Source organism: Cimex lectularius, unplaced genomic scaffold, assembly GCF_000648675.2.
Source record: "Cimex lectularius strain Harlan isolate CLEC.00 unplaced genomic scaffold, Clec_2.1 scaffold219, whole genome shotgun sequence".
In the NCBI taxonomy this organism is placed as follows: Eukaryota; Metazoa; Arthropoda; class Insecta; order Hemiptera; family Cimicidae; genus Cimex; species Cimex lectularius.
This window is the reverse complement of record NW_019392873.1, coordinates 739,633-755,055: the sequence shown is the minus strand read 5'-3', so window position 1 is coordinate 755,055 and position 15,423 is coordinate 739,633. Positions and strand designations below refer to the sequence as shown.

General features: G+C 36.3%; 4 protein-coding genes across 5 annotated transcripts; 1 reads left to right on the top strand and 3 right to left on the bottom strand.

Annotated features, from left to right (window-relative positions):
* Positions 1-234: 234 nt before the first annotated feature.
* Positions 235-1,635, bottom strand: LOC106667989 (cAMP-dependent protein kinase catalytic subunit alpha-like). The gene is made up of 2 exons (XM_014396347.2): positions 1,513-1,635; positions 235-1,444 (listed from the first exon to the last, which is right to left on the bottom strand). Exon 2 carries the CDS (start codon positions 1,295-1,297, stop codon positions 419-421), a length of 879 nt encoding a protein of 292 aa, XP_014251833.1. The 5' UTR covers positions 1,298-1,444; positions 1,513-1,635; the 3' UTR covers positions 235-418.
* Positions 1,636-3,841: 2,206 nt separating this feature from the next.
* Positions 3,842-6,254, bottom strand: LOC106667912 (cAMP-dependent protein kinase catalytic subunit beta-like). The gene is made up of 2 exons (XM_014396181.1): positions 6,080-6,254; positions 3,842-5,735 (listed from the first exon to the last, which is right to left on the bottom strand). Exons 1-2 carry the CDS (start codon positions 6,124-6,126, stop codon positions 4,076-4,078), a joined length of 1,707 nt encoding a protein of 568 aa, XP_014251667.1. The 5' UTR covers positions 6,127-6,254; the 3' UTR covers positions 3,842-4,075.
* Positions 6,255-6,444: 190 nt separating this feature from the next.
* LOC106667915 (cAMP-dependent protein kinase catalytic subunit alpha-like) lies at positions 6,445-11,032 on the bottom strand. 2 transcript variants are annotated; one of them, XM_014396189.1, is made up of 2 exons: positions 10,913-11,032; positions 6,445-7,613 (listed from the first exon to the last, which is right to left on the bottom strand). In XM_014396189.1, exons 1-2 carry the CDS (start codon positions 10,933-10,935, stop codon positions 6,587-6,589), a joined length of 1,050 nt encoding a protein of 349 aa, XP_014251675.1. In that variant the 5' UTR covers positions 10,936-11,032; the 3' UTR covers positions 6,445-6,586. The 2 variants fall into 2 exon arrangements, with proteins under 2 accessions (XP_014251675.1, XP_014251676.1); XM_014396190.2 differs by lacking the exon at positions 10,913-11,032 and adding an exon at positions 7,869-7,943.
* Positions 11,033-11,090: 58 nt separating this feature from the next.
* Positions 11,091-12,386, top strand: LOC106667914 (cAMP-dependent protein kinase catalytic subunit-like). The gene has a single exon (XM_014396188.1). The coding sequence runs from the start codon at positions 11,203-11,205 to the stop codon at positions 12,268-12,270; it is 1,068 nt and encodes a 355-aa protein (XP_014251674.1). The 5' UTR covers positions 11,091-11,202; the 3' UTR covers positions 12,271-12,386.
* Positions 12,387-15,423: the final 3,037 nt, after the last annotated feature.

The following is a 15,423-nucleotide window of genomic DNA, read 5'->3' as shown; positions in this document are numbered from 1 at the left end:
TCCCATACATCCGATGCTACTACATAGTTATGAGAGAGTATAAAACACCGACTCGAAGCGCACTCTTTGCAAATTTATCACCTCGTCATTCAATTTGTTCTTACGTTGTCCTTTGACCCACTCAAGCCAAATGTTTTTATTTTTATTTTCGAGGTCTGTAAGCGCTTATTTGAGCATTAGCAGTACAGGGTGTTTAAGAAAATATTTTAAAAACGCAAATCAGAAAAAACGTCAATTGTTTCATGTGATATTATTTTTTATAACGCTTCTATGACATATGGGCATTTTAATATATTTCATTAGTAGATTTCAGACAAACAGATTCTTCTAGGACTTCGGCGTTTCTATGAGATTTTATGGGGAGAGGATTGAAAGTTGTTTTTCTTCGCACTAAGTAATGGCAGCAAGTTTGTTTTGTCTAATCTAGAATGCTGAAGTAATCTTTGAAATTGTCCTGCGCCTTGACCAATTGATCGAATGGGACTTTACTGAAGTGAGAACTATCACGAATTGATTTCATTTTCGGTTTAAATGGAGGCCGAATCCTTTTTTTGAGTAACTCCTTCCAATCAAGATCATGAAAGAACGGATGATTTTTAATGTCTTTTGCGCCTCCTTTCAGGTTTCCGAGCCTCTTGGTGTAATTGTTCTGGAGGAGTTCGTCGATCAAATCACGTACATCCGAGCTGCTCCATTGTCCCTGCGGAAACCTGTAATCGCCGGATTGGATGAGGGAAAAAATTTTAAGCCGGTTCTTGTTTTCGAACGGAGAACGTCCAAAGATGAGTTCGTAGAGCATGATGCCCATCGCCCACCAGTCGACGGCAAACCCGTAGCCTTCCCCTTTCAAAATTTCCGGAGCGATGTACTCGGCGGTGCCACAAAACGAGTACGTCCTCCCGACCACCCTCTTAGAAAAGCCGAAGTCCGTTAGCTTGATATAACCGTCGAAGCCGATGACAACATTCTCGGGCTTGACGTCCCTGTGGATCAAAGACAAGGAGTGCAAATATTCCAAAGCCAGGGTGATCTGGGCAATATAGAACTTCGCGACCATTTCGGGAAACTGTTTATACTTTCGAAGCTGAGTGTACAGATCGCCTCCTGGGCAGTAAGGTGTGGCGAAGTACAGAAAATTATGGTCTTGAAAGAAATAGTCGAGTTGAGCAAGAAATTCAAACCTAATCGACGACATGATGGATTTTTCGTTGAAAACTTTCATTATTCTGTCTTTCTGGAATATAAGCTGCTTCGACAATACCTTAATGGCGTAGTATTCCCCTGTGGCGAGGTGCATGGCTTGGATAACAGTGCCATAACTACCACGACCTATACTTCGAATTACTTCGAAATCTGTGAGTTTCGCTTCCTTCGGCTTCCTCTCCGGTTCTTGCCCATCTTGTAACAAGCTATTAACAATCACTGTGCCTGTTTAAAATGTCCCCTGAAATAAAAATTACTTAAATTAATCTCTCCTTATATTTTCAAGCCCTCAAAAAATTGTATAACTACCTAATTTAACATGAATTGTAGTAAAAATTTAATTACACGAAAATTATTCAATCTAAAAAAGTGAGATTTAAAAACACATAGCTGTAGTTTTGCCATTTTAAAATTTAGGAAGATTATGATGGCATAATTAAAACAATACATATGTTCTGACAAATTTGAATCACATACACTTTCACAAACATATGCACAATACAATCAAACTTCATAAAAAAATTTTCCAACATTTTTGTTTTTAAAAAGAATAATACAACCACTTTCCTTATCCTTTTATTATTTTTCAGTTTTGGTGGTTTTATAATAATCACTCCCTTTATCTAACAGTTTTTACTTTTTGAATAAGTTAAAAGTAAAAACCCAAAAAGAAAGATGAGAAGTGTCTCTAAAAAATTATTTCCAACAGAAAAGAATAAGGAAAGTGGCTGTATTATTGTTTAAAAAACTAAAAACCAAAACTATTAACAAGTAACAACAAATAGAAAATACTGTTTAAATTTTATTTTTTAAACACTTGTCAATGTAATATGTAATGTGTAGAGATTAGTGACCGTTAATCGATAGTAATTCAGATAGATAGTCAAAGTAGAGCAGCGGCGTATTTAGCCGAAGGTCGTGGGTTCGAATCCCGCTTGTGACACTGACTTTTTTATCTCAACCAATACCTTTCATAAATATTAATTAATTGAAAAGGACTAAATAATAATGTTTTTCCTTTACCAACTATTTAGAAATTTTGATCGGTATCATAGATAAATATATTTAATTCTAGAATAGTTTATTACATTTTCATGGAAGTTTTGGCCATGAATGTCTTTAAATCCAACCGTGCTGATATGGTCGTGAAGTGCTTACTTATTAATTATATAATTATAATTATTTACTAGCAAGTCAGAAGCGTTTGAAGAAACGCACTAGGATTTTATTATTAAAAAAGAGCTGAATTGATCTATAACGAAAATATCATGAAAAATCGACGATGTTTCTGTATTTAACAAATTTAATTATATCTTTAAAAATACACAACTCAAAGCTTAGGATGAGTCAACAAAAAGCGCTGTTTTTTTTTTCAGAATTTAAAATTCATTTGGCCTTCCATTTTCTCTTGAAATCATAAAAAATAGATTCATGTGAATCGTCGCTCTTCTGCAAGTCGATTTCTAAATGTTTGTGTAAACTTGGACCATCGTAAATTTATGATAACTTTAAGGGTTAACCAAAACTTTAAACATCTCATGGTATTATTAAAAATTTATCGGTTACAACGGGGTTATCTTGAGACAGAATAAATAAAAACGACCTTTTCTTCCTAGACGTTTAAATTTGTAATCTTTGGAAAAAATTTAAAATAAATTTATAAAAAAATTTATTATGTTATAGGTATAATATATCCAATGCTGTCTTCATTACAATAATATTTTTTATATTTTCTCTTGGATTTAATAGTCGTAGTAAACCCATTATCCACCACTGTACATTAAAACTATATTTTCAAAAAACTGTACTAAAAATAAATATTTCTAAATAAATATTAAAAATAAAGTAATATAAATATATTTTCACAACAAATTGAATGTACCGTGAGATACAAATTGGAACTTGATGGCAACATCCCAATTTTTCAGCAATTAAATTGATTCACTCATTGCTGTATAATTGTAAATGTAATAAATATAAAGTACAACTTATTGATGTATTATTTATAAGCTTTTCCACCACCAACCCCGTTTTAATGAAATATTTAAAAGCTCGAGGCAAAAACCGATTCCTCAGATATCGGAATTTACTACCCTTCAGCATGCAGTCGGGAGACTTGATTAAAGCTATAAAAATAGAAAATTGGCTTTGGCTATGCTCTATATCCAAGGTAAATGCCAGGTCAGTCGTGAGCATACTTCAAGCATCGGACACTTAGAAGAAACTTATAACGGCGACGAGACTTAATCTCCTCCTACGTATTTAGAAACAAATCTGTATATGTTGAATGAATAAAACATGAAATAATAAGATTATTATTATAACAGATGCAATATCTTTCAATGCCCCTTTATCTTATTCAAATATTTGTATAAGACCGTCATACAACAAGCTCATCATAATATTCATTACTTAAATATTGCCAACTTCCAATCTGAGTTATTGTAATGATAAAAATTATAAAACAGGATTTTCAAAGTATTTACAACGCTTTAATTTTGTGGGCCAATATGTGTTTATATTTAGAAAAAAATGACGTACACCTGACTGGCACATGAAATCTACAAAACAAATTCTCATTAATGATTCAAACCTGATTTTTTGTCATAGAAAAAAAATAATCCAATAGAGCAAGACATTGAAATTATTTTTTTATTAGCTGTTTTCATCAAAATTTCCATGCAACCGGCGTCGTACAGCGAGGAATGCTTGCAAAACGGAATCGCTGAAGTTGATTTGAATCATTTTTTTACAAGAATGTGGAAAGCACTTATTTTTATCATGAGACAAAGTGAAGGAAAACAACAGATCGTCTTCGGAGATTCAAATTCATCGAGATTTTTCTCTATTTGAGTATACGGAGATGCTGGACTCAAATTGTTACGCTTTGTTTACCCGTCTGATTATTGGCAATATTACTCGCCCTTCCCTCTTCCCCGTTTTGCGTTTTCTCTAGCTCTTCTTTTCTTTTATATTTCTCTTTGAGATTTATAAAATTGTTCCTTATCCGTGCATTTTTTACTTCCTGCCTATTACTTAAAAAAGTTTTAATTGTTTCCAATCGCGTCTCCATTAAAGACTTCCGTGAGGTTTCGTTTTCCTTGGCCTTCTGGTCTTCTGGTATCTCTTCGGTGACCAATTCGATCATCTTCCCCGTGTTCGGACATAGTTTTCTCCAGCAAACATTTTCTACGGTGGGGAGGATATCGCACTCTCTCAGACTGGAGGACTGGTAGCGATTGTAAGCGGGCATAGCAGGCGGGACAACAGGCGGAACGCATTTCTTCAACAAGAGGCTATCCCAGGAAATATCACGGAAGAACTCGTGGCGTTTCACTTTCGCCGATCCGCAGGTTCCGAGCCTCTCCGTCGTAACCGGATTTAGAATTTCCTTGAGGAACGTCCGAATCTCCGCGCTGAAAATCCGGACCGTCCTGAATTTCCCCAGGCTTATTTTCTCGTAGACTTTGGTTATCGAGGGGGAATCGAAAGGCGTCAGGCCGACGATCAGCTCGTAGAGCATGACACCCAATGCCCACCAGTCGACCTCTTTCCCGTATCCCTTTCCAGTGAGCATTTCGGGTGCGAAATACAACGGGTTGCCACAAACGGTGTAAGTCTTTTTCTTCAACTTCTTGCAAAATCCGAAATCAGTCAGCTTGACGAACCCATCGCTGGCTATAACAACATTCTCCGGTTTGACGTCCCTGTGAATCAGATCTAACGAATGGAGATATTCCAAAGCGAGGACGACTTGGGCGACGTAAAATTTCGCCGCATCTTCTGTGAAATGCCCAAACAGTTCGATGTAACGCAATAAATTCCCACCCGGGCAATACGGCGCAAAGGCTAAATAGAAGTTGTGGTTGTCTTGAAAGGAAAAAGCGAGGCTGGTTAAGAATTCGAATTTTATTACGCGAGACAATTCGTTTTCGTTGATGACGTTTTCCAGACGATTGGCATGAAAAACCCTGTTTTTAAAAAATACTTTCAAGGCGTAATAACTTTGCGTGGCCGGTCGGTAAGCTTGGTAGACGTTCCCGAAACAACCACCTCCTAGTTTCCTAATAAGGTGAAAACCGAGGATTATTTGTTGGTACCTTGCCGGATTTCGGTTCGTGGGCCGACACAGACAAGAGTGCTTGTTGAAAATGTTCGGGTTCAGATCTTTGGATTCGGACGGTTTCGAGTTCTTTACATTTTCACTGTACGAAAGAGCCTGAGACGGTTTTGCGTCGGTCTTGACATTATCACTGTACGTTGCTGGTTTTATGCTTGTTTGACCGCTGTTAGAAGTCGATGGTCTTCCGGACCAACAGGACCTCGAACCGCCTACGAAATATGAAATTTCCAACTTTCTCTTGGACGGCTTCGATGCGGGATTAGTAAGAGATCTGTACTTGTTAATCCGGTGACACGTCTTGCAGTGGTAGCAATTGTCATCAGCGCAGTTTCTTATTACATTGACCTGGCAGTCATCTAAGGATTTTTTCCTGAACCATTTGAAAAACCTTTCAAACTTGTCATATATGCTGGAATAAATAAGTTAAAACATTACATATAAGTTTTATCATTTTAACAATTTGTTTATAAGATACCTATAATTTACAATATTTTAATTCAAACGTTTTCAAACACAACACACATAAAATATGAAATCATTTTGTCATCATGTCGTTGTTGAGTTCAGTGTTCACTTTTTTCAAAATACCTTGTGAATTATATTTGTATTTAGGGAAATCTCTACCATAGGTATCACTACAATAAAAATGTACGAATAACAAAGTACAGTCGGTAAGTTGTAAGTACGGAAATAGTCCAACATCCTCTTTCTAAGTAAATTAATTTATTTTTACTGTCCTGAATTGGTACTGACATTGATTTAAATGAAAGTCTCGACTTAACTGCGCTGGATTTTTTCATATTCTGAAACTTTAATAGTCAGCGTTTTAAATTTTAAGGCAACTGAGAAAAAAAAACTCAAAATAAATTCGAACTCTTAAAAAAAGTATAAACATTAAAACACTGTCAAATTTAATATAGAAAAAACAACAACAACTGGTTAAGTGTATTATTCTGAACACATGGTAAATTCAATTACAGCCACGCAACTATGAACTCATGTGTTGAAAACAAAGACAGACGTTATGTATTTCTGACAAAATTTTCAAAACTACGATCCACAAATTGTTTAAAAACTCAAAAATGTATCATTAAGTTGTCGCGCTAAATTAAAACAAGTTTTTATGTACACATTTTATTGTATTGTCGGACCTCATAGAATTTCGCGGTTTGTGTTGATCGAACTTCTTTCTACAAAGAGAAGTGATTTTCGTGAGAAAAACTTTCTCCGCTAGCACTTTTCTCTGATGGGAAACAGCGATCAGGAGTCGAAATCGTTGAAATAATCGCCGAATTTATTTGTGGCAGCAATGTAAACAGGCTCTTCCTTGTCGAACGTGTTGAAGTAGGAGGTGTCGTTCGGATTCTTGAGGTACGGCCTGTACGGCGGTACGACATTTTTCGTTAAAATGTCCCTCCAGACAATTTCGTTGAAAAACGGATGATTTTTAATATCCTTGGCTCCTCGTTTGTAGTTGCCGATCCTTTTCGACGGCTGGCTCTGAAGGAGTCGGTTGATGAGATCTTGGAGGTCGACAGAGAAATGGCTGGGCATCGTGTACTCGCCTGTCTGTATCTGCGCATAAGTGGCTTCGACGTCGCTCTGGACAAAGGGCGTCAATCCATGGACTAGCTCAAACAACATCACCCCCATGGACCACCAGTCGACCGCTTTCCCGTAACCCTTCCCGGAAAGTAATTCTGGTGCCAAGTACTCCGGGGTGCCGCAGATGGTATACGTCCTTCCCAGTACTTGTTTGCAAAACCCGAAATCGGTCAGCTTGATGAAACCTTCGACGTCCAAGATGATGTTTTCCGGCTTCACGTCTCGGTGGACCAGATCCAGCGAATGCAAGTACTCCAGAGCCAGAACTAGTTGGCATATGTAAAACTTAGCCAGGGGCTCGGGGAACTTCATGAACCGTTTGAGGTGAAAGTACAGATCCCCTCCAGGCAGAAACGGCAGGACAAAATACAAGTAGCTGTTGTCCTGGAAAAACAATTTTAGCGGAGTTATGAATTCGAATCTCAAGGCGGACATGATATTTTTTTCGTTCAGCAAGTTTCTTATATGCTTTGAATCGTAGATTTTCTGCTTGGACATGATCTTTATCGCGTAGTATTTCCCCGTTCCTTTATGGTAGGCTTGCACCACCCTACCGTAAGTACCGTGCCCTATTGTCTTGATAAGATGAAATTCCGAGATGAGAGGAGTTTCTACTTTCCTTTGCCGACCCAATGATGGCGATCTAGTACTATTTCGACTCAGACTACCCGTGTTCCGGCGTCTGAAAATAAAATTTACATTTTCAGACATTATCTTTTGTTTGTTTTTTAACTATCTTTAAAAAGAAATGATTTTTTTTATTCTTAGACATGTTCTATTAGTTTCATGTTACCCTATAACGTACAACTTATTAACTATTGTGCTTGAACTTGCAGTTTGGGTTGTTTCCGATCATGACCAAACAGTGAAAATATGGAAACTACCAAACTAGAATATTAAAAAAAATGCTTAGAAATATAAACTGCAAATTTAATACCTTGAATAATATTTTAAATGCTATCCTGAACAATTTAAGACAAAACTAAAACCAAAACGGCTGTGGACGGATTAACAATCTTTTTACAGTACACAGCTTGAAAACCAGCTGGCAACTGTTTAATAAAGCAAGTCGTTTTAGTTTCAAACTCAACAATTCCACTTGACTGAACTTGACAAAACACTGAAGAGGAAACATTTTACTTAATTTCATATTTTAGTGGGGTGAAGAGAAAATAGCTCTGTTATTTCCTCGGTGGTATACTTTTTTTTTAATTAAAGCTTGAACTTGGTCGTCGAACTTCCCGCGAGCTATTTGCTTCCGAGGGAAAAATTTATCTGAACTTGACTTCACGCTGCTAATAAACAGTTCCTTTACCAACAGACAAAAATTAACTATTTAATTAATATTATTGACATTTTAGCATTTAAATACGTATATAAATATATGATGAATATTTATTTTAGTTAATTAAGGTTTTTAGTTGAGATAAAAGTCAGTGTCTCGAGCGGGATTCGAGCCCACGTCCTTCGGCTAGATACGCCGCTACTCTACCAATTGAGCTATCGTGACCTCGATCCATTTGTCCACTAACTTCTCATCATCTCATCATTTTCCCACCTTTTTGCCATTTTTCAAACGTCGTGTAATCTATTTGATTCTCGGCGACAAATGAAATGGTCACGGGGAGCTTTAGTGAAGATATACTTGATTTTAACATTAAATTCACTAATTTTCGTGGTCCGCTGGACCAATTAATATCTTTCAATTAAGGTTTTTAGTTGAGATAAAAAAAGCCAGTGTCATGAGAGGGATTCGAACCCACAACCTTCGGCTAGATACGCTGCTACTCTACCACTTGAACTATCGTGACTTCGATCCACTCAGACACTAACTTTTTTTCGGACATCTCATCTTCAATTTTGTTAGGTACGGATTTATCACCAAATCAGGTATTTTTATGAAATCGATTAAGGGAGCTTCCGCCATCCCTCTTTAGTCTTACTCTCTTGGTTTATTTGCTGACACATGGGATTTAGGTCTTGAAGAAAAACCTACTACAGATTAACCAGCCCGTAAAAGGAAAAAACCAAATAAATATAGGATAGTTTTAAGTTTTCGCATAGATAGCGCTCTCGATTACATACGAAAATTGGGTGATTCTAAATTTTTTATCCTCACAGACTGTCGAAGCATTGTAGAAAGGATAAATAACATTACCCCAGAATTTAAATGCAGAAACTATATTTTTGCCCAAATCTTTAGGAAAATGCTTGAGACAAAAATCATGGGAAAAAGGGTGGCATTGTGTTGGGTGAAAGGGCATGCAGGCAACATGAAACGGTGGACGCACTTCCAAAGAAGGCTGCAACATCAGGCCCAACCCTTGACATTAAAATCCCTAAAGATGACGGGAAAAACTTTTTGGAAAAGTTTTGTAGAAATCTGTGGCAAGAAAAATACAACGCATCAAATGTTGGCAATTGTTACAGGTCACTGTTCCCTGAGCTCAAGAAAAAAACATGGTTTTCGGAAGGCGATAGCCCAGAAGGAATGTCAAAGGAGTTCTATTCTACTATTTTTAGACTGAAGACAAATCATGGCCTACGGGGTAGCTACAAGAAGAGAATCGGTTTGGCATCGTCTCCGAACTGTCCCACTTGCGATTGCCCTTCAAATCCTTCCCACATAATTTTTTAATGTCCAGAATATGAAAATGAAAGAGACAAACTGCTAAAAAATCTGAGCAAAGTCCCAAACATTTCCAAACCAATAAACTTAGAATCTGTCCTAATAAGCAACAATCCATCAGCTTTCAACATAATCTATGGATTTTTAAAGTCGATAAACGTTTCTTTTTGATTATCTTCAACCATGAAAATTTAGAAGATGGTGGAGCTGAATGAGTGGTGCGGGCGCGCGGCGTGGACCTGGCCCTGGTCGGCCGATCACGCTCGACAGTAAAATGAAAATAGAAAACTTCATGGGTAATATGCCAGCGTAAACCCAAAAAAAAAAGTTTTCGCATAATTTATTTCTCCCAATATTTCATAATACATCATTTGATAGAAAGTTTAAACTTTTATAATTAAAAGATTTTTGGCGATAATATTCACTATTAGACATCTTTCGTAAATTTCATCGATTCTGCGTTAAAGCAGTAAAGCTAAAGCTTTTAAATTTGGGCATAATAGCATTTGTATAATTATTTCTCTAATCTCTTGGGTCATCTTAAAAACAAGGGGAAATAGTTAAATTATTGTATGGTTAGACTATTTGTTTTACTTTTGCTTTGAAGGTTTTTTTAACACTTTTATAAAGACAATCAAGATAATCAAAAATTTCCGCGTGTAATTAAATGGATAATGTGATTGTTCGGGGCTCTGCCAATAACGATATCCAAAAGTATGCAAACGCTGACGCCCGCTTTTTTCCACCCTCTTTGCAAAGAATCGGGAGATCTTATGAATATTCTTCACCTAATCTATTCAGGGTCGATAACGCGTCTCAAGTCCTACGAAGACAAATGAGAGAAGGACGTGCTATTTCGAAAACTCCAGGTAACAATGGGTGATTAATTTTATACGTAAACCAAGTTTAATCACCAGGATAATATATGGGCAATACAAAAAGAAAAACATTTTTGGTTATTAAAACCAACCTTTTCTCTTTAATAACTAATCCAAACTAACTTCGAAGAGTTTTATTTGTCCGAACTTTGCATATATCCGTAAATAATAGAGTTTATGATATTTAGTTTAAAAGTATGTTTAAACTCATGTGATTTATTACATAATTCTGACGCATTTTCTTTGAATATGACAACAGGTAGGTATTTCATAGTCTGTTTAAATTATTAGTGTTACTTAGGCTTATCACTAATATGTAATGACAGATCAAAATACATACATTTTTATTATGTAAATAACGAAAAAAAATTTAAGGAAAAAATAAAGGATAATCCTTTAAAAGCTTAACAAATTAACCTGATGATTCGACCAACTCGTTCTCTAGGCTGTGCGAACTTAAATTGATTTACTTACTCTACTTTATTCGGATCCGCCATGGTACGGCAATTTTGGTCTAATCATTTCTTCAATAAAAATTTCTTTTTTAAAATTGATAAAATTACAAACAAGCTAATAACAAATACGTAACATAACAATGCGCAAAATTAAAAATCATAAAAGTGTATTTTTTAAAAAGAAAAACAGTCATGTGTTCAATTTACATAATGTGAAATTGTTTCCTTTCGAAAATATAAAATTGTTAATAATATTCCTTTGGATTTCGGTTTTGTTGATCTAAATTTGCGTGGCGTCGTATTTTTGTCATGGCTCAACCTGTCCAGCGGGATCAGTTCGGAGGTTTGATCATTGTCATAAACGACTGGAAAGAATTTTTGGAAAAGTCCAAAATCAATTTTGAGAATAAACTGAGAACGAAGCAAGTGCCTGAGGTGGGCAAAGATGATTTCGAGACGATAAGGACGCTGGGTACAGGTTCGTTCGGTAGGGTATTGCTTGCGAGGAAAAAAAGTGACAATACTTTTTACGCGATAAAAGTTCTTGACAAAGCCAAAGTAATTAAACTGAGGCAAGTGGAACATTCGCTGAACGAAAAGCAGATTCTGCAAGCCATCTCGTTCCCGTTTACGGTATATTTGGAATACTTCTTCCAAGATTACAGCTACCTCTACTTCACGCTGCCCTTGATTCTGGGTGGTGAAATGTTCACGCATTTAAGGAGGTTCGGCAAATTCGAGGAGAACCATTCTAAATTTTACGCCGCTCAAGTCGTCCTCGGTCTTGAGTATTTGCACTACTTGGACTTGGTGTACAGAGATCTCAAACCTGAAAACATCCTGATCGACCACACCGGCTACTTGAAGATCACCGATTTCGGATTCTGCAAGCTGATCAAAGGCAGAACGTACACGTTGTGCGGCACCCCGGAATACCTCGCTCCTGAAATCATCCTGAGCAAAGGCTACGGGAAATCGGTGGACTGGTGGTCCCTCGGGGTCCTCATATACGAAATGGCCGCCGGCTACCCGCCGTTCTTCGCCAACGAGCCGATGAAGATCTACGAGAAGATAGTCGCCGGGAAATACAGGAACCCCAACGGTTTCAGCCCCGACCTCAAGGACATCGTCAGGAACATACTGCAGACAGACCTTTCCCGAAGATTCGGTAATCTGAAAGGAGGTGCCGACGACATCAAGGAGCACAGGTGGTTCAAGACCATCCAATGGCTCCCGCTCGTCAACAAAAAGCTCGATCCTCCATTCGTCCCCAAAGTCAAAAGTCCCGGTGACGCGAGTAACTTCGAAAAATACGACGAAGAACCACTCCAAGTCTCGGCTGTTGACAAATTCGAAAAGGAGTTTGCCGATTTCTAAATTACAATTAAACGAAATTGATGGTACGTGATAATTGTGAACGGGAAACAAATTTGAAATTGAACACCCTAAAATCACCCAAAAAAATGAATAAAATTACAGTTTCGATCACTTCATTATTGACTTACTTATTACTCGACTTAATATTTGATGAATTCTTGTATAACTTTAACATTAATTGTATAGTTATTTACAAACATACACCTTCAAAAAAAATTCTTTCCAGCTTTCTCGATCTTTTGTCATGTCGTGAATGAGTAATCACAAAATTCAAATACAACGCCTGTTACCAATCATACTACATGGTACTTATACAGAGATATTTGATGATACGAAATCATTTTTAATGGTGAATCTTTTCATTTTATTCGTTTGAATACATTAACAATCAATTTCTACAGTCATATTACTTAAAGTACATCAATCTTGTAACTACTAAATGAAGGACCTCAGTTTCATAAGTAATTGTTCCAAATCATTAAATCATAGAAAACCTGAGATCTAAAAATTAAATTGTCAGAAGTCACACACAACAGAAACACAGCACATATAATTAAATGCAATTTTATATTATAATATAATGGATTAGACTAAAAGTACTAATATGAAAAATTAGATTCAAATTAATGACTTTAACAAAAATAGGTCTTTCAAAAATCTTCATATGACTCAAATTTGACAAATGTTAAAAAACATCTGATTTTATAAAAAGAGGACTAGTGTCCATAATGTGTGCCATGATCAAAGTTTGAAAAACTTCAGATAATACAGAATGAACTCTTCAACTAAGAGTTCATTAACGTTTTAACAACCATACTGATCGATAATCTGCAAATAACTTATCACTTATGAATAATTTAACTCCAGCTGAGAAATGGGATTAGTCCACGATGGTATGGATTGATTTCAAAGATGTCTCTCACACAAGGATTCTGTTGAAATTGTTAGATGTATATACATGTTTTTTTCTTATGAATAATCGGATTTTCGGGGCGTCGGTGGCCGCAATGGTTTAGGCGTTGACACGGCTATCATCACTGTAAGGTAAAGGTCCCGGGTTCGAATCCAGCGGCCCTTCATTCGAACCCGACATACTTTTTTGTTCAAAAACACCGGCACCCCGAGTGTTGGTATAACCTCTGCTGTTATACATATCTGTATAACCCTCGATGGTCTGGATGTAAAAACTGCCAAGCTTTCGACTTATTTTAAGGATATCATCACGGCAAAAAAAAATCTTAAAGATGTCCACAGATTGGCATAATTAAGATTTTAAAACATGGTTTCAAATTTCTTGATTATTCGGAAATAGTGAGATACGGTCTGGTGTGATGTAGGTTTCAGAAAAACATTTTCTTTATCGTGCCAACGTTTCGATCTTTATTGAGATCATCTTCAGGGCCTGGGATTTACAATTTAATTTAATTAAAAAATATTTTTTGCATTGTATAAATTCACTTTTTTCCACATCCTACGTGTATTTGTTAAATTTCAACAATGTTTGGAAATCCCAGGCCCTGAAGATGTTCTCAACAAAGATCGAAACGTTGGCATGATAAAGAAAATGTTTTTCTAAAACCTACGTCACACCAGACCGCATCTCACGATTTCCGAATAATCATCGTCTGACGGTCACTATTCACGACACGTTTCAAATTTCTTTGAAAATAGGACTCAGCCCAACATTGCCAAAGACTGATGAAAAACATTATTCAAATTGGACCTCTCAGCGTTAAAATGCTGCAATTGCCATAAATGTGTGGTGATTAGTGACCGTTAATAGATAATTATTCAGAAATCGTGAGATGCGGTCTGGTGTGATGTAGGTTTCAGAAAAACATTTTCTTTATCGTGCTAACGTTTCGATCTTTATTGAGATCCTCTTCAGGGCCTGGGATTTACAAACATTGTTTACATTTCACAAATACATTTAGGATGTGAAAAGTGAATTTATACAATGCAAAATATATATTTTTTTTTATATTCATCATACCTATATCACACCAGACCACATCTCACGATTTCTGAATAATTGCCATAAAATTAATTAAGGTTTTTAGTTGAGATGAAAAAAAGCTAATGGCACGTGAGGGATTCGAACCCACGACCTTCGGCTAGATACGCCGCTGCTATGCCACCTGAGCTATCGTGACCTCGATCCACTCGGACATCAACTCCCCATCTCAACCCCACCTTATGAGTTTTCCCTCCTTTTGCCATTTTTCAAATGTCGTGTAATCGGTTTGGATTCTCGACAATTGAAATGGCGACGGAGAGCTTTAGTGAAGTGTACTTAATTTTAATTCATTAAATTCACTAATTTCGTGGTCAGCTTAACCAATTAATACTTTACAATTAATTAACGTTTTTAGTTGAGATGAAAAAAAGCTAATGGCACGAGAGGGATTCGAACCCACGACCTTCGGCTATATACGCCGCTGCTCTCGCCTCTATCTAATCTAGCCGAAGGTCGTGGGTTCGAATCCCTCTCGTGCCATTCGCTTTTTTTCATCTCAATTAAAAACCTTAAGTAATTGTAAAGTATTAATTGGTCAAGCAGACCACGAAATTAGTGAATTTAATTGCCATAAAGTTTTGTCTTTTTAAATGAACAATCTCCGTACATAATGTCAACTGACTACTCCACAACCTAAACTGAAAATAAATACATTTTCAGTAAACAACAATTTTTCTCTTTTAGTTGTTTTCCAATTGATCCATACGTTCTTCCGATTGATTAATCAAGTAAATGGACGAAGAAATAACTTGGATTGGACAATCTGCTATTTAATTAAACAGTGACGTTTGACCGGCTGATTGATTGATTGCTATTAATCAATTCCAGTGAGCCTGTTGATTTATCACCTTTTTAGTCATAAACAATAAATGGACGGTAATAAATTAACGTTAGCTATTATCCATTCATCGTACCTGGCGTTTATCTGTTTTGATAATTTATTCACTAAAAATAATTTAACAATAAATATTACCCGACCAATAATAAACTAAATAAGTTGATAGATCAATTAATGGATTAATGATAATATTTTTGCTTATTTTACATATTGACGATGGTACATCCTATATTGTGTCCATGTGCCCATTAAGGACAAATTGTCTTCAATTGTTCGACAGAATAATCATTATAATTAA

What these genes read in the sequence shown, in the direction of transcription:
- LOC106667989 (XM_014396347.2), bottom strand. Translation starts at nt 1,297, where the DNA reads ATGCACCTCGCCACAGGGGAATACTACGCCATTAAGGTATTGTCGAAG.
- LOC106667912 (XM_014396181.1), bottom strand. Translation starts at nt 6,126, where the DNA reads ATGAAAAAATCCAGCGCAGTTAAGTCGAGACTTTCATTTAAATCAAT. An exon ending in AGACTTTCATTTAAATCAAT is followed by an intron (nt 5,736 to 6,079) that starts GTCAGTACCAAT and finishes TATTTATTCCAG; the next exon opens with CATATATGACAAGTTTGAAA.
- LOC106667915 (XM_014396189.1), bottom strand. Translation starts at nt 10,935, where the DNA reads ATGGCGGATCCGAATAAAGTAGA. An exon ending in GCGGATCCGAATAAAGTAGA is followed by an intron (nt 7,614 to 10,912) that starts GTAAGTAAATCA and finishes TTTTATTTTCAG; the next exon opens with ACGCCGGAACACGGGTAGTC.
- LOC106667914 (XM_014396188.1), top strand. Translation starts at nt 11,203, where the DNA reads ATGGCTCAACCTGTCCAGCGGGATCAGTTCGGAGGTTTGATCATTGTC.